Genomic DNA, 22,500 nt, shown 5'->3' with positions numbered 1-22,500 from the left:
CTCTTCCTATCCCCTCCCTCTCTCCCTCTTCCCTTCCCTTTCCTCCCTTCCCTCCCTCCCCTTCCCCCTCCCCTTTTTCGTTCCTATAAAGACAAGTTTTCGGCGCCAGACATTTGTTGTTGCTGTATTTTGAGTATTGTTATTTTGAATAGATGGTTGAGGATATATTGATGTATTATATATATATATATATATATATATATATATATATATATATATATATATATATATATATATATATATATATATATATATATATATATATATATATATATATATATATATATATATATATATATATATATATATATATATATATATATGCTTTTATTATTTTAAGTTTCTGTTGTTGCTTGATTCGGTTCTGGATTTAAATGTAAATTTCATATCTCTCTCTCTCTCTCTCCCTCTCCCTCTCCCCCTCCTTCCTCTCCGTTCCCATGCTATAAATCTCGCTCTTCTCCAATTCTTAATTAAAGCTTTAGACCTATCGAGCTTCGCACACGCCGTAGGAGAGTAAAGAAAAAAGAGAAAAAGAAAACTAAGAAGGGTCATTAAGGGGAGGTGAGGAGAGGGCGTGTCACGCAATTAGTGTGTGTTTGGCGGCGGGCCTTCTCTCCTCGTCCCTCCCTCCCACCTCCCCTCCTTTCCCCCCACCCTCCCACCTCTCCTCCTTTCCCCCCGCCCTCCCTTCCGCCTTTTCCTTCTCCACCCCTCTCCTTTCCTTCCTTTACTTTTTCTCTTTTTAACTCCCTCTCTCCTTCACTTTCTTCCTTTCTTTTCTCCTTCCTCCTCCCTCCCTTCTTTTTCCCCCTCACTTCTTCAATCTCGACTTATCTCTTCCCTCCCCTCCTTTCTCCCCTTCCCTCTTCCCTTCCTCCCTTCCTCCCTCACACTTTACCTCCCGTTCTCTCTTTGCCCTTCCTCCAATCCTGCTGTTGACGTGGCCCGGGCGTGCAACGTGGGAGGGAAAGGAGGAATAAGGGGGAGAAAGTTGAGGTAGGTTGAGGTAAGAGGAGGATAGTAGGAAGAGGGAACAATAACGAAGAGAAAGAAAAGAGGGAGAAAATATTTAAAAGCGAAGGGGAGAGATGAGCTTTTGAGAACTTGTCCAAGAAATTCAGTTGAAATTAGTTTCTTTTTTTCTTCTTCTTTCTTTCTTTTTTCTTCTTTTCGTGTTTTTTTTTTTTTTTTTTTTTTTTTTTTTTGCTCCGTGATATAACGCTGCTGACTTTTATAAAAGAGGGCAGCGGAGAGGGGGAGGGGAGGGGGGGGGAGGCGTCGCACGTTGAAAGTTGGGGGAGGATAACAATAGATAACCTCCCCCTCCCCCACTTTGCACTCTCTCCTCACTCTCGTCCTTTTTTTTTACACCTCTCTCTCTCTCTCTCTCTCTCTCTCTCTCTCTCTCTCTCTCTCTCTCTCTCTCTCTCTCTCTCTCTCTCTCTCTCTCTCTCTCTCTCTCTTTCTTTCTTTCTTTCTCATTCTCTCTCTCTCCTTCTCTCTCTCTCTCTCATTCTCTCTCTCTTTCTCATCCTCTCTCTCTCTCTCTCTCTCTCATTCTCTCATTCTTTCTCTCCCTCTCTCATTCTCTCTCTCTCATTCTCTCATTCTCTCATTCTTTCTCTTTCCCTTTATTTCTATTTAAACTCATTCTGTGCCAATCTGTTTTAACTCTGTATGCTGTGTGTCGCCAAAGATGCGGGTCCCACAGGTATGCTGACCGTAATTTTGATGCTGGCGTCATGGAAATGCTCCGAGACAGTATGTGGGAACCGGCACCAAATAGCAACACGCGCGTGCACATTCACATACATGGGCACACACTCAAAAGGACACTCACTAACTCATTAACTCGTGTAGCTTGGGTTAACACGTGCATACATGCACTCACTCGCTTGTCCATTGTCATTATCTCGCTCAATCACTCACTCACGTCACTGTTACTCTCACTCATTTACTCAGTGTCACTCTAACTCACTTACTCACTATCACTCACTTACCTACAATCACTCACTCACTTACTCACTGTCACTCATTCACAATCACTCACTCACTCAGTTACTCACTGTCACTCATTCAGTCACTCTCACTCACTCACTCACTGTCACTCATTCACAGTCACTCATTCACTCACTCACTCACTGTCACTCATTCACAGTCACTTTCTCACTCACAATCACTCTAACTCACTCACTCTCATCCCTGCACTCACTGGCTCCGGCACACACAGGAGAAGCCCGCGTCCGTCCCGCTTTGTGCCCCCCCCCCCCCGCTCGCCGGTATGGCAACGCGTGCACCGGACTATTCACGGATGTCGCCATGACTACCCCGGGCATTGTTCGCGGCGGAGGGTCAGGGCGCGGAGGGATGCATAGAAAATGGGTAGAGGGGGAAACCTTTTTTTTTTTCTTCTTCTTTTTCTTCTTTTTCTTCTTCTTCTTGTTTTCTTTGTTCTTTTTCTTCTTCTTTTTCTTGTTCTTCTTCTTCTTTTTCTTCTTCTTCTTCTTCTTCTTCTTCTTCTTCTTTTTCTTCTTCTTCTTCTTCTTCTTCTTCTTCTTCTTCTTCTTCTTCTTCTTCTTCTTGTCGTTGTGTGTGTATGGATATGTATATATGTACCTACATGCCAAGCGATATACATACTTGTATATATACCTGCATACATACACACCCATGCACACGTAAATATAATCACTTATGTGTACATACAGTACACTCATATCCACATACATTCACTCATATGTACATACATTCACTCATATGTACATACATTCACTCATATGTACATACATTCACTCATATGTACATACATTCACTCATATGTACATACATTCACTCATATGTACATACATTCACTCATATGTACATACATTCACTCATATGTACATACATTCACTCATGTACATACATTCATTCATATGTACATACATTCACTCATATGTACATACATTCACTCATACGTACATACATTCATACATTCATGCACACCTAGATACAATAAGCGCGTATTGCACAGCATGCAATACGCAACCTATTTACTCAATACACCAACTCACACAATCACATTGCAGTCCCCACTCCCACGCGCCCATCCGAAGACACCGCCCTTGCCCAACCCCGCCCGTTCGGAAATCGCGGCGCCCGAAACGGGTCATGGGCGGCCGAAGATGAGGAGGGGGGAGGGTAGGGGGAGGGGGAGGGGGAGGGGAGAAGGGGAGGGGGAGAGCGTGGGATTTCTCGTGGGATTTTTTTTTTCGCGATTTTTCCTTCGGGCTCTTCTACCTGTTCTGTTTATTGATTTATTGTTATTGCTGTTGGTGGTTCTGTTATTATTATTATCATTATTATCATCATTATTATCGCTGCTATTATTATTATTATTATTATTATTATTATTATTATTATTATTATTATTGTTATTATTGTTATTAATATTATTGTTACTACTAGTAGCAGTAGATCTTCTTCATCAGTATTATGATTATGATTATTATTAGTTATCATCATCATTGTAATTATTAGTATTGTTATTTTTATTATTAATAATGTCATTATTATTTTTTCACGGTATCTGTTGTTCAATTGCTTAAAAAAATCCTCAGTTATTATCAGTAGAGCCATTTTTATGGTGGCGTCCCGGATCTTCATTATTGCAACCCTTCCGCTCCTCCTCCTCCTCTTCCAGTCTTGCTTACCACTCCCCTATTCCTCCTGTCTATCCCCCCCTTCTCTTTCTCTCTCTTTTCTCTCCCTCCCACCCCCCTTTCCCTCCCCTCCTCCCGTTTCTCCTCTTGTCTTCCACCCTTTTATCTCGTTTTCTCCCCTCTCCTTTCCCCCTCCTCCTCCTCCTCCTCCTCCTCCTCCTCCTCCTCCTCCTCCTCCTCCTCCTCCTCCTCCTCCTCCCCCTCCTGTCTCGCCCCCCCCCCTTCCAACGCTGACTGAGGACGGCTTTGTATGAAGGCGCATCAGCTGCTGGAGATGAAAAGATGACTCAGCAGCCTCAGCATCAGCACTCTGGCGAAATTCTCTCTTGCCTGTGTCACTCACTCTTTTATCTGTCTACCTGTGTCTCTCTGCCTTGTTCTTTATTGCTTAGTTTTTTTTCTTTGGGGTTGTTAGCGGTAAATGCGGTTTTTGTTATTGTTATTGACGTCACCATCACGGTTATTGTTTTTTTTATTTGTTATTGTTGGTGTCATGTCTGCTTGATTTTGTTATTTCTTTCTTTTTCTTCTTCGTCGTCTTTTCCTTTATGTTGTTCTTGTGTTGGTCTGCTCTATCTTATTTGTTTGTTTTACACCTCGCCTTCTCTCTCTCTCTCTCATTCACTCACTCACTCACTCACTCACTCACTACCCACCCACCTCACCCACCCACCCACCCACCCACCCACCCACCCACTCGCTCACTCACTCACTGTTTTTTTCCACGTTATCGTGTTTTCTCTTTTGACATTGTCTTTTATTTTTTTTATTTTCCTCTTTCTTAAATTGTCTCCATTGTGGGCCGTGAAAGGAAACCGGAAATGACGTTCACTGTAATTGATGTTTGGCGTCGTAGAGGTCGTTAACGAAAAGAGGAGGGGGGGAGGGGGAGAAGAGAGAGGGGTTTGAGAGGGTGGGGAGGAAGAATGGGGATTGCGAAGGTGGGGGAAGAGAGAGGGGTTTGGAGAAGGTGGGGAGGGTTAAGAATGGTGGGGAGGTGGGAGAGGGAGTGGGGTTGAGAAGTTGGGAATTAGAGGGAGAGAGAGAGAGAGAGAGAGGGAGTGAGGAGAGAGAGAGAGTGAGGAGAGAGAGAGAGTGAGAGAGAGAGAGAGAGAGAGAGAGAGATAGAGGGATGAGAGAGAGAGAGAGAGAGAGAGAAAGTGAGAGAGAGAGAGAGAGAGAGAGAGAGAGAGAGAGTGAGATAGTGGGAGAGAGAGAGAGAGAGAGAGAGAGAGAGAGAGAGAGAGAGAGAGAGAGAGAGAGAGAGAGAGAGAGAGAGAGAGAGAGACTCAGGCGTGTGGGTGAGGGGGGGGGCGGTAGAGAGGCAGAGACAGAAAAAAGGTACGTCGGAGAAGGAAATTCAAAAAAAGAATATACAAAATCCGACGAAAAATGCCGACGTGGCGATGCAAACGAGCATGAAATAGGGAACGAGAAGACGACCTGTGAGAGGCGGCGTAATCGCGGGTGTGTCACAGAAAACGGGAAGAGCTGTTTGGAGAGGTAAACATGCGTAACCTCGGCGGAGTCACGTGGGCGGAAGGGAGGAGGAGGGAGGAAGGGAGGAGGAGGGAGGAAGGGAGGAGGAGAGAAGGAGGGAGGAAGAGAGGAGGAGGGAGGGAGGGAGGAAGAGAGGAGGAGGGAGGAAGAGAGGAGGAGGGAGGAAGAAGAGAGGAGGAGGGAGGAAGAGAGGAGGAGGGAGGAAGAGAGGAGGAGGGAGGAAGAGAGGAGGAGGGGCGAGGGAGGAAGAGAGGTGGAGGGGGGAGGGAGGAAGAGAGGAGGAGGGGTGAGGGAGGAGGAGAGGAGGAGGGGTGAGGGAGGAAGAGAGGAGGAGAGGAGGGAGGGAGGGAGGAGAATGCGAGGGCCAAAAAAAAAAACGCGAAAGCAGAGGGAGTGAGAGACAGACACACAGACTGAGGCAGAGACAGACAGACAGGCAGAAAGAGAGAGAGAGACATTGGTGGGGAAGAAGGGAGACATTCAGACAGACAGACAGATAGACACAGACAGACAGCCAGTCAAGCAGGCAGAAAGAGAGAGAGAGAGTGGCGGGGAAGAAGAGAGACATTGAGACAGACAGACAGACTGACAGCTAGAGGACACGTATAGGAGCTCAGGAAGTAGGATGCAAGCGCGGTCAGGATGTAGGATGTAGGAAACAGGATGCAGAACATCAGCACCTGGGTGGCATCGCCTTATTTGGGATATTTAACAGCTGGCCGAAGAGGAAAGTTGATGAACTAAGGAGAGTATTTATGATGACAAATCGAAGAAGCGGGTGGTGATAATGATGGTAATGATGATGAAGTTGATAGTTATGGTTGTGGTGAAATTGATGATAGTAATGATAATGATGATAGTAGTAGTGATGTTAATGATAGGGATAATAGTAATCGTAATAAAAGTGATAATGGTAAAGCAATAATATGGATAATAATGATGATGATTATATTAAAGATTATGGTGATAGATAATGATGGTAATAGGAAGGAGGATGAGATTGACAAAAGTATTAGAGAAAGCTAAAACATCAGTGGTGATAATAACAACAGCACCAATAATGCTATAAGATAACGATACTTACAGTGACAAAATAATTCTCAATAATGATGACAATGATAATGGTACTACTACTACTACTACCAATACTAATACTAATACTACTAATACTAATGATAATAATAATGGTGATAATAACGACCATAATGGTGATAATGACAGTAGCTTTAGTGATAACTAATTATATATATTTTTTAAAAAGGATAATAGAAAGCCTATAGAGGGTAATGATAATGATAATGATAATAATGACATTGATCATAAGTATCAATCTCGGAAATGTAGGAATATATCGCGACCCTTGAGAATTATGCCAATTTTATTATCCCTCGCGGTGACGTCACGGCCTCACGCGATGACGCAATCCCTCCCGTGTCCCTGACTGGCGCGTGCCTTCCCGTGCGCCGTGTCATGCAGCTATTGACAGAATTGAGGGCTTCCTTAGGATGGCGTGAAGGATAAGGAAGACGTCTGGCGAGATGGGGAGCGATAAAACGGTTTTCTTGTCTCGTTTCCCTTCCTTTTTTTAAGGTTTTTATTATGGTTATTATTATTTTTATTTTATTTATTTATTTTTTTTTGTCTAGATCCTGGTAGGTGAAGGTCGATGTTTTTTTTTTTTTATCATTTTGTAAATAGCTTTTCGTTTGTTGAGTAACCAATTTTTTCTTACTTGTGTTTATAGAAATATAGTTTTCAGTTAGAGATATCCCAGGAACAATTAAGCAAATTTAGATCATGTGCATATTGATGTGGTAAATAGATACGGGCGGAGATCATGATTGTTAATAGATAGGATCGATATATCATCAAAATAGACATCATTAGGACAACGCCCATTGTAATGACGCTGAGATAAGCCTAAAATAAATGGAAAAGAAATAGATAATTGGCCGGAAATTCGAGAAACGTTTTACTCACAAAGACGGACAGATAACGGAAGGGGGGGAGGGAGGGAGGGGCGCGAGGGGAGTGGGGGGATGGGGAGGGAAGGCTGGGGGGGGGGGTTATTGCGGTTTAGCGGTCGTTGTTATTATTTTCTATACTATTTGTGAGGATGTATTTTTTTTCTTCTATTCGTGTTTTTATTTTTGGAGTTTGCGTTTTTTTTTTTTAGATAGTCGTGTGGTAGTTTATATTATGCTGAGACGGAGAGTGGGTAAGGGAGAGGCAGAAAGATGTAAATTAGTTACTTAAAGGAGGAAAACAGCAACAAAGAGAAAAATAAGAACAAGAGGAAGAAACATAAAAAAGATTATGAGTCAGACAAGAAGAAGGAGAGAAAACCAGATCGTTACACGCGCCTCCTCCTCCTCCTCCTCCTCCTCCTCCTCCTCCTCCTCCGAATATTAAATATGATAAAGATAAAGATAGGAAACAGGTCATTTTTTTATCGTGAATATTAAGAACACACAACAATGTATTTCCGCGTCACAAAAAAAAGAATTAAGATTTAAATAACCTTCCCATATTGAAGGTCATACGAAGAAAGAAGTACAAACACAACCCGTCTGGCCATGGATTTTGTGGGTGGGCGGGGGGGGGGGGAGGCACTGATAAGACCCTGCAATGCATCAATTGATAAGCGATGTCTTCCCGATACTGTTATCTGTAATTAAGTGGGTGGAGTTTCCGTCGTCTGAAGATCCAGATTGTTTTTTTTTTTTCTTTCTTTCTTTTCTTTTATTCTTTTTCTCTCAAGAAGTTCCGTTTGTGATAAGATTGGGGTGATGTGTCTTTGTGTGTTATTCTCTCTCTCTCTCTCTCTCTCTCTCTCTCTCTCTCTCTCTCTCTCTCTCTCTCTCTCTCTCTCTCTCTCTCTCTCTCTCTCTCTCTCTCTCTCTCTCTCTCTCTCTCTCTCTCTCTCTCTCTCTCTCTCTCTCTCTCTCTCTCTCTCTCTCTCTCTCTCTCTCTCTCTCTCTCTCTCTCTCTCTCTCTCTCTCTCTCTCTCTCTCTCTCTCTCTCTCCTCTCTCTCTCTCTCTCTCTCTCTCTCTCTCTCTCTCTCTCTCTCTCTCTCTCCTCTCTCTCCTTTTCCCTCTCCTTTTCCTCTCTCTCCCTCCCTCTCCCTCTCTCTTATATGTCTCTCCCTCCCTCTCCCTCTCTCTTATCTCTCTCTCTCTCTCCATCACTCCCTTTCTCTTCCTCTTCCTCTTTCTCTTCCTTTATTCTCCCCTTCCTCCCCCCCCTCCCCTGACCTCTAGCTTTCCAAGTTCATTCATGAATGATTTCTTGTTTTCTGCGTTATTTCCGGTGATTTTGTGATTTCCGAAAAAAATATCAATCTTTAAATAGATTTTAAAAAAATATATATTTCTTTATTTATTTGTATATTTTTTCACATTTGGTTATGGTCTCCTTATGAATTGGATTGCGTTATTGAAATGGATATTATGGCATTACGTAAGCTGATATCGGTTTATTAAATGATTGCGATAAAAGTTTATATAAATTTCTGCTGTTTCCCGTGAACTCTCAGAGGGACTTCAAAGAAACTGTTATCTACCGCGTGTTATCTTTGGGATTAATTCGTTATATTTATCACGTTATGTATGAGCCGTGGAGGCGATGTTATTGGAGTGGGGGCGAGTGAGTGATTAGAGGGGTGGGAGGGAGGGAGGGAGAGAGAGAGAGAGAGAGAGAGAGAGAGAGAGAGAGAGAGAGAGAGAGAGAGAGAGAGAGAGAGAGAGAGAGAGAGAGGGGGGGGGGAGAGAGGGAGAGAGAGAGAGGGGGGGGAGAGAGATAGACAGACACACACACACACACGCACGCACAAACACAAACACACAGAGCGTACCTGCGTATGAGCGTGTGATAAGATGCGTGTGCGTATGTGTGTATGCCTGTGTCCACGTGCTCCCTAGTGCATTACTCGCCGTACCGGACAGAGACAGTGCCGCCAGACCCCGTGGCTGTGGCGGCGCTGACGTCTTGTCTCGCAGAACAAACCTCGCCCTCTGTCGCAAGCAGGCGAGGGAGTACAACTGGAGTCACGGCGGCGGGGATGAGTCAGCGGTCTCGGGTAACGGAATACCATCCCCTCGGAGCGTACGGTTACCGGTGGGGTGGGGTGGGGTGGGGTGGCCCTCCCCTCCCCTGGCCCCTCTCCTTGGTGTCTGTCTGTTTGGCTCTCTCTCTTTCTCTTTCTCTTTCTCTCTATCCCTCTCTCTCGCTCTCTCTCTTTCTTTTTCTCTCTCTTTCTTTTTTTCTCTCTCTCTTTGAGTCTTCTCTCTCTCTCTCTCTCTCTCTCTCTCTCTCTCTCTCTCTCTCTCTCTCTCTCTCTCTCCCTCTCTCTCTCTCTCTCTCTCTCTCTCTCTCTCTCTTTCTCCCTCCCTCCCTCCCTCCCTCCCTCTCTCTCTCTCTCTCTCTCTCTCTCTCTCTCTCTCTCTCTCTCTCTCTCTCTCTCTCTCTCTCTCTCTCTCTCTCTCTCTCTCTCTCTCTCTCTCTCTCTCTCTCTCTCTCTCTCTCTCTCTCTCTCTCTCTCTCTCTCTCTCTCTCTCTCTCTCTCTCTCTCTCTCTCTCTCTCTCTCTCTCTCTCTCCCTCCCTCCCTCCCTCCCTCCCTCCCTCTCTCTCTCTCTCTCTCTCTCTCTCTCTCTCTTTCTCATTTGTCTGTTTCTGTTTCTCTCTCTCTCTCTCTCTCTCTTTCACTCACTCACTCACTCACTCACTCACTCACACACTCAAGACCTTGTCACACTCGCACTTTTTCCGTCACGTTGTGTTTCCGTATGAACTCTCCGTATGCAAATGGACTGACCCCATCACACCGCGAGTGCAGCAAGCGTAGTGCCCGTGTAAACAAACATGGGAGCCATCTGAGAGGAGTCCCTGGAATTACACGAGCAATTCGCATTCACGTCACTTTATTTTGAAGAAATACGATTGTGTACGTCGTGTGTAGAATTTTTTTGGAATATTGATTTATGTTTACATTAACTTCATTTTATCTGATTTATCAATAAAAAGATAAAAATTGTAGTTGTATAGATTCTCTGTAGTTCAAGATCAAGGCGGAAATTTGCCAGGTGTTCCATTTGCAAACAATACTCAGATTCAGACGGTGGTTGGGCCTTGAATCAGTAACTTACTCACTCACATATTCATACTCGTCTGTCCTCTCTCTCTCTCTTTCTCTCTCTCTCTCTCTCTCTCTCTCTCTCTCTCTCTCTCTCTCTCTCTCTCTCTCTCTCTCTCTCTCTCTCTCTCTCTCTCTCTCTCTCTGTATATATATATATATATATATATATATATATATATATATATATATATATATATATATATATATATATATAATGTATGTGTTTATGTATATTTAAGTACAACTTTGGCGATAGCAAATGGTTCGTAAAAGTGGAACATCGATATGAATGAAGAATGAGAAGGATAGAGAGGAAAAGGACCAAAGAGAGGCATAGTTAGAGAAGAGAGGAAGGAATTCAGAAAAAAGGATAGAAAAAGAATAAAAATAGAAAAATGAAGGAGTAGAAGAAGAAAAAGAAGAAGAAAAAAGAAAGAGCAAATACAAGATAAAGATAAGACACGAGAAAAAGGAGGAGGAGGGATGTCGGCGAGCGAGGCGAGTGACAAAAGCGGGTACGAAGTTTTGGTGTCTTGCCATACATGCCACGTGACAGACGGGCCTGCGTTACGTCATCTGTGACTGTCAGGTGTCAGCGCGCGCTTTGTGCATTGTGCCGCTTGCTTTTTTTCTTTCTTCTTTCGTTTTTTTTCTTTTCTTACATTTGAGGGGAAAGTTAGATGATACAGGAAGATTGTACGGGGTTAGGTTGGGGTAGAGAGGGGGGGGACTAGGGGTGAAGATGGGGTTGGTTTGGGGTAGAGAGGGGTGATTGGGGGTTGGTTTGGGGTAGGGAGAGTTGAGTGGGTTGAGGGGAGGGGAGGGGTGTTTAGATGGGGGATGGGGGAGGTTGGGAGGGAGAAAAGATAGGAAGGGGTTGGGAGGGGAGAAGAGATAGGAAGGGGTTGGGAGGGGAGAAGAGATAGGAAGGGGTTGGGAGGGGAGAAGAGATAGGGAGGGGTTGTGAGGAGAGATGTAGAGGTTGAGGAGAGGTTAGATATGTAAAGGGGAGACTGGAAAGGTTTTTAAGAGGAGGTAGAAAGCTGTTGAGGGGAGATAAGGTAGATACTGTAGAGAGATTAGGAGGTTGAGGGGAAACTAAGGGAATTAAGGGGAGGTTGGAAGCGGTTGAGGGGAGATTGGGGAGAGGGGGGGGGGGTCGGTAGGGCAGAGGAGGATGTTCTTTGCTTGTCTGTCTGCTTTGCGTGAACTCGTTCCCTTTTTTGGTGGTACTTTTATTTTTAGTTTCCTTTGTCCCGGGGTTTCTTTGTGTGTTTTCAAGTGGTGCTTTCTCCTCCTCTGCCTTGCTCTTGGATCTCTTCATTTCTGCTTCTCCATTTCTTTCTCTTTAGTCTCTCTCTTTCTTTCCCTCCCTCTCTCTCTCTCTCTTTCTTTCATTCTTTCCCCTTCTCTCTTTCCCTCTCTCCCTCCTTCCCTCTCTCTCTCTCCCTCTCCATCCCCCTGCCTTTCCCTCTCCCTCCCTTCATCCCTCCCTCCTCTTTTGTATGCCAGTCTGCCTATCTCTCAGCGTCTCCCGGAGAACAAATGACAAGTATTCATTGACGGGACAAATGAGTAGCTGGATCGCTTAAGCCTTGGGAGAGAGAGAAAGAGAGAGAGAAAGGAGGAGACTGACAGACTGACATCCTCGGAGAGATTCTTTAAAGGGGGTTTGTCCTTCTTTTTTCTCTTTTTTTGAATTCATTGTTTGATTCTTTCTTTCCTTCGTTTTCTTTTTTTTCACTTGCCTGTGCTACTTCCTTGTTTCTTTTCGTTATTTTGGTGTTCGGTTTCTCTTTTCTCTGTGGGTGAGAACATCCTTCCCTTTTTTTTTGTTTCATATTTCCTTCTTTTCTCTTATTCTTCCTTCCATATTTTTTTCTCTCATTGTTCTTCCCTACCTTCCTTCCGTCCTTTCTTCTTTTCTTCTCATCCTCTCTCTTTGATTCCCTTCCTTTCTTCCTTCCTTCCGTCTTTCCTAAATCCTGTCCTTCGCTCCTTCAGAAGGCAGATGGAAGCAGACGAGGAAGGGCGGCGGAGCGTCTCATGCCACTCCGGAGTCAGAACTTATTAGCGACGGACTTGTCCCTCCCTCTCGCCCCCCCCCCTTCTTCTCCTCCTCCTCCTCCTCCTCCTCCTCCTCCTCCTCCTCCTCCTCCTCCTCCTCCTCCTCCTCCTCCTCCTCCTCCTCCTCCTCCTCTTCCTCCTCCTCCTCCTCCTCTTCCTCCTTCCGTTATTCTTACCCTATCCCCCATTCTCTTTCCATTTCTCATTCCCTTTCCCTTCCCCTTCCCCGTTCTATTTTACCTCTTTTACCTCGCTTTCTATTTAGACTACTTCTTCGTTTTCTCGTTTTCCCTTTTTTTCTCATTCCTTACTTTCTTTACATCCTTCTCATAACCCTAATCCGCGATCACCTTGCCTCCTAAATCCTCTTCCCATCCCCTATCCCCACCCTCCCCCTTCTCCTATCCCACATACACACCCTTCCTCTATCCCGCACCTCCCACCTCTCCTATCCCGCACCTCCCCCTTCACTATCCCGCACCTCCCACCTCTCCTATCCCGCACCATCCCCTTCCGCACAATCCCCTTCCCCTATCCCGCACCTCCCACCTCTCCTATCCCGTACCTCCCACCTCCCCTATCCCGCACCTCCCACCTCTCCTATCCCGCACCATCCCCTTCTCCTATCCCACACCATCCCCCTCCCCTATCCCGAACCATCCCCCTCCCCTATCCCGCACCTCCCACCTCCGCTATCCCACACCATCCGCCTCCCCTATCCCGCACCATCCTCCTCCCCTATCCCGCACCATCCGCCTCCCCTATCCCGCACCTCCCCCTCCCCTATCCCGCACCTCCCCCCTCCCCTATCCCGCACCTCCCCCCTCCCCTATCCCGCACCTCCCTCCCCTACCCCCACCCCCTATCCCGCACCTCCCCCCTCCCCTATCCCGCACCTCCCTCCCCTACCCCCACCCCCTTCCCAGATCCCAAGGACGCAGCGCCCTTAGCAGTGGCAGTCTTGGAACGATAGATTTTTTTTTTCTCGCGAAGATATTGCAACGATTTGGCAACGAGGCTGTGATGCAATGTACGGGTTGTTGCAGAGTGTGAAGAAGGGATGGGGGGGGCGGGATTGGAGAGCGGGGAAGGGGAGGAGGGAGGGAGGAAAGAGAGGAAGGGAGAAAGGAGGGAAAGAGGGAGGGAGAGAAGGGAGGAAGGAGGGAGGGAGGGAGGGATTGGAGGAAGGAGGGAAGGAAGGGAGGAAGGAAGGAGGGAGGGAGAAAAGGGAGGAAGGAGGGAGGGAAGGGAGGAAGGAGGGAGAGAGAGAGAGAAGGGAGGAAGGAAGGGAAGGAGAAGGGAGGAGGGAGGGGGAGGAGAGGATGTTGCACACGCACGCCCCGGGAAAGCTCGCTGCTGCTCGTCACCTTGCAAACGATACGGGGGATTCTTGTGCAAGCAAAACTTTTATTTTGAGTGTGTGTATTTTTTAAAGGTTTTAAGTCTGAAGCTGAAGTGTGTGTTTCATTTTACATTTGGATTATTTGGCGTATTCTAGTTTTTCCTCTTTGTTTTTGACCGCGTGAAGGAGGGAGGGGGAGAGACGGGGATAGGGGGAGAGAAAAAGAGACACAGAGAAAGAGACAGAGAAAAAGAGTGACAGACACAGAGAAAGAGAGATAGAGACAGAGGTGGAGAAAGGGAGGCAGTGGGACACAATAAAAAATAAAGAAAGACAGAGACAGAGGGAGAGAAAGAGAGACAGAGGGAGAGAAAGAGAGACAGAGGGAGAGAAAGAGAGACAGAGGGAGAGAAAGAGAGACAGGGAGAGGAAGAGAGACAGAGGGAGAGAAAGAGAGACAGAGGGAGAGAAAGAGAGACAGAGGGAGAGAAAGAGAGACAGAGGGAGAGAAAAGATAGAGGGAGAGAAAGAGAGATAGAGGGAAAGAAAGAGAGATAGTGGGAGAGAAAGAGAGATAGAGGGAGAGAAAGAGAGACAGAGGGAGAGAAAGAGAGACAGAGGGAGAGAAAGAGAGACAGAGGGAGAGAAAGAGAGGCAGAGGGAGAGAAAGAGAGACAGGGGGAGAGGAAGAGAGACAGAGGGAGGGAAAGAGAGACAGAGGGAGAGAAAGAGAGACAGAGGGAGAGAAAGAGAGACAGAGGGAGAGAAAGAGAGACAGAGGGAGAGAAAGAGAGACAGGTGGAGAGAAAGAGAGACAGGTGGAGAGAAAGAGAGACAGAGGGAGAGAAAGAGAGACAGAGGGAGAGAAAGAGAGACAGAGGGAGAGAAAGAGAGACAGAGGGAGAGAAAGAGAGACAGGTGGAGAGAAAGAGAGACAGAGGGAGAGAAAGAGAGAGGGGGGATAGCGTGGATGGGTAGCCATGTGTTGCGTATCCGGAGGGCGACTCAGGCAGGTCTTTTGGGCGCACAGAAGGGCGGTGAGGAAAAAAAGTGATATGATGATTAAGAAATTGGGGGAAGGGGGAAAGAGTAGGAGGAGAAGGAGGAAAAGGAGATAGAGAAGGATAATGGATAGAGAATGGGGAAAGGGATAATGGGGGAGTAAAATTGGAAGCAGAAGGACAGACAACTGGCGGAAGGGTGAAAAACCTATAGAATGAGAGAGAGAGAGAGAGAGAGAGAGAGAGAGAGAGAGAGGGAGAGGAGACAGAGAGGAGAGAGAGAGAGAGAGAGAGAGAGAGAGAGAGAGAGAGAGAGAAGGGGCGGGGGGTTTGCTTCTCATTATCGTGGAAGCTGGGGCCCTGATCTCATTATCCTTTATTCTTATAGCTTTTATCAGAGTGCACCTAATTCGGGTTATTGTGTTATTTTTAGATACTAAAGACTTGCCGACCTCTGTGTGTGTGTGTGTGTGTGTGTGTGTGTGTGTGTGTGTGTGTGTGTGTGTGTGTGTGTGTGTGTGTGTGTGTGTGTGTGTGTGTGTGTGTGTGTGTGTGTGAGAGAGAGAGAGAGAGAGAGAGAGAAAGAGAGAGAGAGAGACAGAGACAGAGAGAATGGAAATGGGAATATCCTTATCTTGGGTTTGTTAGAATTAATACACTGTCTTGGACTGCCTTTGAGTGAAACCGCACGTGCACATGTCTGTATCCACACGTGTGTACGTGTGCATGATCAGCTGCTCACGCGCGCGCGAATCTGGCGGGCTTCCGGTGGCGGCGCTTGCAGCCTCGTCCTTGTATTAGCCTGTGATTGACGCTTTGACAGGTGGCAGATGGGGGCGCTGACGCAGGTCATGGGAGGGGGACGGGGGAGAGAGGGAGGGAGGGAAGGAGGGAAGGAGGGGGTGAAGAGGGAGGGAGGAGGTGGAGAGGGGGGGAGGAGGAAGGGGGGCGGCGGGGAGGGAGAGTGGGAGGGAGGGGGTAGGTTAAGGGGATAGGGGATGGGGCTTTGGGGGAGAGGGAGTGAGGAGTACAGCAGATGGGACATGTAGGAGGAAGGCGAAGGGGGGGGAGATACGAGTAGAGATGGAGGAAAGTGGAGAGAGAAAGGGGAGAAGGGGGAGAGGGGGAGGGGGAAAAGGTAGGAGCAGTAAGCACTCGCGGCAGGTGGGTTTGTGCGGCTGATGGGGGGGCGGAAGCTGAGTGCGAGCTGTAGGTGTGCCCAGGAAAGGGGGGGGGGGCTAAGGGGGTACCAAGGACTCAGATATTATTATCAGTATTGTTACTATCACTATTATCATGATCATCATTATCATTATATTCTCATTATTTTTCACTATATTCCCATTATTATTTTTATGTACTGTATTATTCATGTTGACAAATGTAGATGAGGTATGAATGAGAATGAATATCTATACAAGAGATATATCTGAGTAAAATATATTCGAAACAAATACATCTCTTGTATTGTGAAGATATTCATCCTCATTCATACCTTATATAGAGGTATTATATAAAGTATCATAACTTGTACTCTTGTTACTGTGGTAGTAATTACAATCACCATCATCATTACCTGCATAATAATCTCACACATTTGTAATCACTTTCTTTCTCATCCTCTCTTTTCTACACACACGCACACACACACACGCACACACACACACACACACACACACACACACACACACACACACACACACACACACACACACACACACACACACACACACACACATGCACACGCACACGATCACACACTCACATGCACACACACACACATGCACACACACACACACACACACACACACACAGACACAAACACACACACACACATGCACACGCACAAACACGCACACATACACATAAGAACACACACACACACACACACACTCAAACACACACATACACACACACACACACACACACACACACATATATATATATATATATATTTTTTTTTTTTTTTTTTTTTTCCCCAACCCGTTCCGTATCACGAAGCGCTAGCGACCGAATCCGGCGCGGAAGAGGTGAACGATTCGCCAATCAGTTACCGCCAGAGATTCGCCAATCAGTCACCGCCAGAGAACGATTCGCCAATCAGTTACCGTCAGAGATTCGCCAATCAGTTACCGCCAGAGATTCGCCGGCGGGAAGATGAACTTTGGATGCTGCGGAAAGGTCGGCTGGCGCGGGAAGGTCACCATTGGCGGGGCCGAGGCATTTCGCGCGGGGGGGTGCTGGGTTTTTGGCGGTTTTGCGCGGTTTTGTCTAGTTCTATGTCTCGCTCCCTCGTTCTCGTTGTCTTTGCTCTTTTTTCTCTCTCTTTCGTGGTCGTGGTTCACGTTTTTTTTTTTTTTTTTTTTTTCGTTTTTCTCCTTTTCTCTGTTCTCTATTTTCTCTTCACTTTTCTTTTTCTTCTCGTGTCTCCGTCTTGCTCTTCTCTTCTCTTCACCCCCTCCTCTCTCTCTCTCTCTCTCTCTCTCTCTCTCTCTCCTCTCCTCTCCCTCTCCCTCTCTCCCTCCCTCTCTCCTCCCTCCTTTCCATCGCGTCGCTTTCCTTCCCATATTTCCCTTGGCGAAGGAAACCACTGTGGCGTCAACCATCCTCTCTTCCCTCTCTCCTCCTCTTTGCCGTCCCCTCTCCCTCCTCTTTGCCCCTCCTCTCCTCCCCACTACTTCTCTGTTCTCTCCCCTCCCCACTAGTTCTCTGCTCTCTCCCCTCCCCACTACTTCTCTGCTCTCTCCCCTCCCCACTACTTCTCGTCTCTCTCCCCTCCCCTTTCTTCCATGTAGCTTCCCTCTCCCACAAACAAAAGAATAATAATGATGGATAAAAGAGTAAGAAAACAAGTGAACCAAGATGGACGCCACCGCGACGTCCTCCCAAACAAAAGATCCGAAAAATACGCGACAGTGACCCACTTCCTGTGGCATGCAACCCCCCCCCCCCCTCCTCCTTCTCCTGCCCCCCCCCCATCCCCAAACACCCTGTGCCTCCCTCCCTCTCCCCCTTCTCCCTCACTCCCTTTACTCACGCTCCCTCCCCCTATCCCATTTCCCTGTTCTCCTTCCCCTCCCCTTTCCCTTCCCCTACCCGGTGCCCTCCACATTCCCTGCCCCCCCCCCTCTCTCCCTTCTTACTTCCACTCCCTGTAAACCTCACCCCCCCATCAACCCTCCCTCCTCCTCCCCTCCCTTCCCTTCCTCCTTTTCTCCCCCACCTCTCCCCTCCCTTCCCCCACCCTCCCCTCCCTTCCCCCACCTCCCCTCCCTTCCCTTCCCTTCCCTCCTTTTCTTCCCCCACCTCTCCTCCCTGCCCTCCCCTCCCTCCCCTCCCTCCCTCTCCCTCCCTCCCTCCCTCTCCTCCCTTCCCCTTCCCCCCATTATGTGATCTTGAAAATGACTAGGCGTGAGGGAGGGCGGGGTGGTTGCGGTGCGCGTAAGTAAGGGTGACGTTCCCGCTCGCCGTGTAAGTGTGGCCTTGGCGTGCGTGTCTGTCTGTGTCTGTGTGGGTTTGTGTGTGTCTGTCTGTGTGAATGTGTGACGGAGAGGGAGGGAAGGAGGGACGAGTTAGAGACAAAAACAGAGCTGGGCCGAGAAAATAACGAGGGAAGGAGGGAGGCAGAAGGAGGGAGGGAGGGAGAGAGAGAGAGAGAGAGAGAGAGAGAGAGAGAGAGAGAGAGAGAGAGAGAGAGAGAGAGAGAGAGAGAATATCAACGAACTGACAGATAGGTCCTTATTTTCCCTCACTTCCTCTTCCTCCCCTCCCCCCCCCTCTCCCCCCATCATCGCTTCCTTCCACCTCAACCGCAGGCAATAAAGGAAGACACACAGACAGACAGACAAACGTCAACAGATGGCAGAACCGTATATAAACAAAGGAGACCAGTTAGGCTCGGAGGTTAAGTGGGCCTGAGACCGCGCCGGACCGCAGGTAATAATGGGCTAATTGGCCACTCCCGCCACACTGGGTACCTGCGTGTCACCCCCGGGGGAGCCAGCGCACGTCGCCTCGCAAGCACGTGCAAGCAGTACGCAGTTGCACGCACGCCCGTACGCACGAGAAGCATGAGTGCCAATGCGGGGCGAGGCAGGGAGGGAAGGAGATAGAGAGGAATAGGAAATTGAGAGGGAGAGGGAGTGAAGGAGGAGGGAATGAAAGAGGGAGAGTGAAGGAAGGAGGGAGGGAGGGAGGGAGGGAGGAAGGGAGGGAGGGAGGGAGGGAGGGAGGGAGGGAGGGAGGGAGGGAGGGAGGGAGGGAGGAGGAGGAGGAGGAGGAGGAGGAGGAGGAGGAGGAGGAGGAGGAGGAGGAGGAGGAGGAGGAGGGAGGAGGAGGAGGGAAGAAATGAAGGAGGAGGAGGGAAGGGATGAAAGAGGGAGAGGGAGAGGAAGAGGGAAAGAAGGAATGAAGCAGGAGGAGGGAATGAAAGAGGGAGAGGGAGAGGAAGAGCGAAGGAAAGAAGAAAGAAGGGATCAAATAAAGGAAGGAAGAGAGAGAGAGAGAAAGTGCAAACGGTTTTCTCATTAAAAGGCAAAGGATTAACCGATATTTGTATCAGTAAATAATTTCGAAATTGGATACCTGATTATGGTTTTGATTAGACTACAGCGAAAGGGCAGAGATTCTTTTTAAAACGAAGCTCATGATTTTCAAATGTATCGACACATGAGAATTGTTATTTTTCGTGGTAGTGACTTTTGCTTGTGTTATTATTTTTATTATGATTATGATTTTATAATGATTATCATTGTTGCTGTTGTGGATGTTATTCCTATTGCTTTTGTTATGAAGATCAACATTATTATTATTATTATTATTATTATTATTATTATTATTATTATTGTTTGTATTGTTACTTTTATTTGATTAGATTCTCTCGTGTTGCTTCTTTTCCTGCATTTTGACTTTTTTATTTGTTTAATTTACGTTTAGTTCTGTTCTCTTACGTTTCTTTGTTGGTGTTTTTACTTTATTTTTTGGGTGTTTACTTTTTTCCTTTTTTTTTAATTCATATAAGTGTTTATTTACTTGTTTTTTCGTTAAGTCTATTTGTCCGCTTGCCTTTTCTACTTGCTTTTTACTTGTTTGCTTTGTTTTTTTTTGTTTTCTATCTTGAGTCTTTTCGTTATTTGTTAGTTGGTTGGTTTGTGTTTTTCTTTGATTTTTATCTTGATTTTTTTTTCGGTGCTTGCTTGTTTGTTTGCATCTTTCTTTTAATTTTATCTTGATTTTTTTAGTTGCTTGCTTGTTTGTTTGCATCTTTCTTTTAATTTCATCTTGATTTTTTTCGTTGCTTGCTTGTTTGTTTGCGTTTTTCTTTGCTGTCTATCTTGATTTTTTCGTTGCTTGCTTGTTTGCGTTTTTCTTTGTTGTCTATCTTGATTTTTTCCGTTGCTTGCTTGCTGTTTTGTTTGCGGGTGTGACTGCTGCGGCGTGTCTCGGCATGTTGATGAGTGACCAGCTGATTGGGGCGTGTGGTGATGGCGACACCGGTTGGGGGTGGGGGTGGGGGTGGGGGCTTCCAATCGCTGTTTAAGGCCAAAGCTTTGAGGGTAGGAGGGGGTATAGGGGAGGTAAGAGGGGTGGGGGAGGGAGGGAAAGAGGGAAGATGAGGGAGGGCAAGCATTGTATAAGGGAGAGCAGGAGGGACGATGAGGGAAGGGAGGGAAGAGAAGGAAGAGGGGGAGGGAAAGTGAGGGAATGGAGGAAGGAAGTTGAGGGAAAGTGAGGAGGGAAGGAGGAGGGGAGAGGGGAAGACAAGGAGGGGAAGACAAGGAGGGAAAAGGAGGGGAGGCAAAGGATTGAAGGGAGGGATGGAGGAGGATAGGTGAAGGTAAGGTGAAGGAGGAAGCGCGAGAGGTGATGGGAGATAATGATAGAATGTAAACAGACAGACACAGAACACCAGCGTCATTGCAAAAGCACCGTGGTATTTAAGCCCAGCCGTGCGTGATTCAAGGTATCTCATTGGCATTATGCTGATGACCATGATAGGCGCCGTGGATTATATAATGGCACCAAAAATGTTGCAGATGATCTCTTAAATTGCTCTGATTTGCGATGCTGGATGGGGCAAAAAGGGGATTAAAAACCCACACAACTTACACGCCGGTTTATTGAACAGGTGCGTCGGGGGCGTGGGTGTTCAGTGCATCGTAGACCCACGTGTTTTTTGTGATTTGTTCATTTTACGTTTGTTTTTAATTATTATTATCATTAATATTGCTTTGATTTTTATTTTCTTGTTTTTTTCGTTCTACTTTTTTTTTCTATTTCTGATTCTTCTACTCCTCGTCGTCGTCTTTTTCTTTTCTTCTTTTTGTTTCTTCTTCCTGTTGCTTTTTTAGCCCCCACATCGTTTGTGCAAATTGTGAGTAACACTCGTTGTAAACTTGTATGATGAAACGGCCTCGCCTTATGATAATATTTGGCCTCAAGTTCAGTTTTTGTGATTTTTTTTTCACGTCACTTCCAAAACAAACGGGTCTGGCTGCGTGTTTTGGAGTGTCCAGTTTGAACAAAAGGGATTTTGTGTTCACCTGTTTCTATTGCGGATTTTTGAACAGCATTTGAGGCTGAACAAAAGACGTGTTCATCACATTGTCCACCAGATCGCAAAGAAGTTTGTGAACAATGCGCGCACTTCCTATAAAAAAGGCCGTGTTCGGTTCACTCCGTTGAAGTTGTCGAGGCGAAGGAGAAAAATAAGGAAGTGAACAAAAGAATGACAATTTTGAGAGACAAGTAGCATTAAACTAAACGTGTATTTGGTGTGGAATTATTATTACGTATTTTCTACTATAATGATCATTATGATTGTTGTTTAGTGTTGTTTTGTTGATATTATTGTTATTGTTGTTTCCATATGATCTTTATTTTATTAGTCATTATTTTTTACTGCTCATTGTCATGATTGTTATTATTATTATCGTCACGTCGTTTCATCGTATTCTTAAATTTCGTACCTTATTTCATCCATCCCATCATCCCCACTGTAGAAATAAATAGACAAGTGAATACACAGACAAGCGCTAACCCCGCCCTCTCCCCGCAGACCCCAACACCAACTTCAAGGTGTGGACGAAGGCGTTCACGCAGCGCCACGAGGGCACGTCGTCGGTGCCGCTGACGGTGAAGACGGACGTGTCAGGCCCCGGCGCGCCCGTGATCTCCAACCTGACGTGCCAGCCCGACGGCAACCTCTACCTGCAGTGGCTGAGGCCGGCGCAGCTCTTCGGCTCCGTCGACCTCTACTACATCTACTACAGGCCGGAGGACTCCTTCGAGTTCGAGGAGATCGCCGTCAACTCCGTCAACAACCGCCTCGAGCATAACGTGAGTGTGAACGAGTTTTGTTTTTATTGTTGTTATTTTCTTGAAGGGGAGTCCTTCTTCTTTACCTTTCTCATTCTCTATTGTGTCGGTGTTTTGTCTTTTCCTGCTTTCTTTTCTGCTTCACTTATTCTGGTGTATCTTCTATATTCTCTCTTCTCCTTCACTGTCTGTTAGTTCCCGTCTGTTGGGAAGGATTTTTTTCCCCAGACCTTGGGGAGAGAAGGGTTTCCATCAATCATCATTATGATCATCAGAAATAAACATCCAATCTCTCTCTCTCTCTCTCTCTCTCTCTCTCTCTCTCTCTCTCTCTCTCTCTCTCTCTCTCTCTCTATCTATCTGTCTCTCTCTCTCTCTCTCTCGTCCTACTAGTTCTCCTGGGCAGTTTTCCTTGAGCAGCAAACGAACAATT

At 46.5% G+C, this 22,500-nt stretch overlaps 1 protein-coding gene across 5 annotated transcripts in view; it reads left to right on the top strand.

Moving 5' to 3' along the window:
* Ptp99A (Protein tyrosine phosphatase 99A) overlaps positions 1 to 22,500 on the top strand; it is a 1,223,378-nt gene that overhangs the window by 1,156,466 nt on the left and 44,412 nt on the right. For all 5 annotated transcript variants that reach the window (XM_070117631.1, XM_070117630.1, XM_070117628.1 and 2 more), the window contains one exon: positions 21,808 to 22,088. In XM_070117631.1, the coding sequence (XP_069973732.1) occupies positions 21,808 to 22,088 (281 nt within the window). The remainder of the gene's footprint in view (positions 1 to 21,807; positions 22,089 to 22,500) is intronic.

The sequence above is a fragment of the Penaeus vannamei genome, chromosome 41 (assembly GCF_042767895.1).
Source record: "Penaeus vannamei isolate JL-2024 chromosome 41, ASM4276789v1, whole genome shotgun sequence".
In the NCBI taxonomy this organism is placed as follows: domain Eukaryota; kingdom Metazoa; phylum Arthropoda; class Malacostraca; order Decapoda; family Penaeidae; genus Penaeus; species Penaeus vannamei.
The sequence above is the reverse complement of the archived record's forward strand: the minus strand, read 5'-3'. Positions and strand labels throughout refer to the sequence as shown.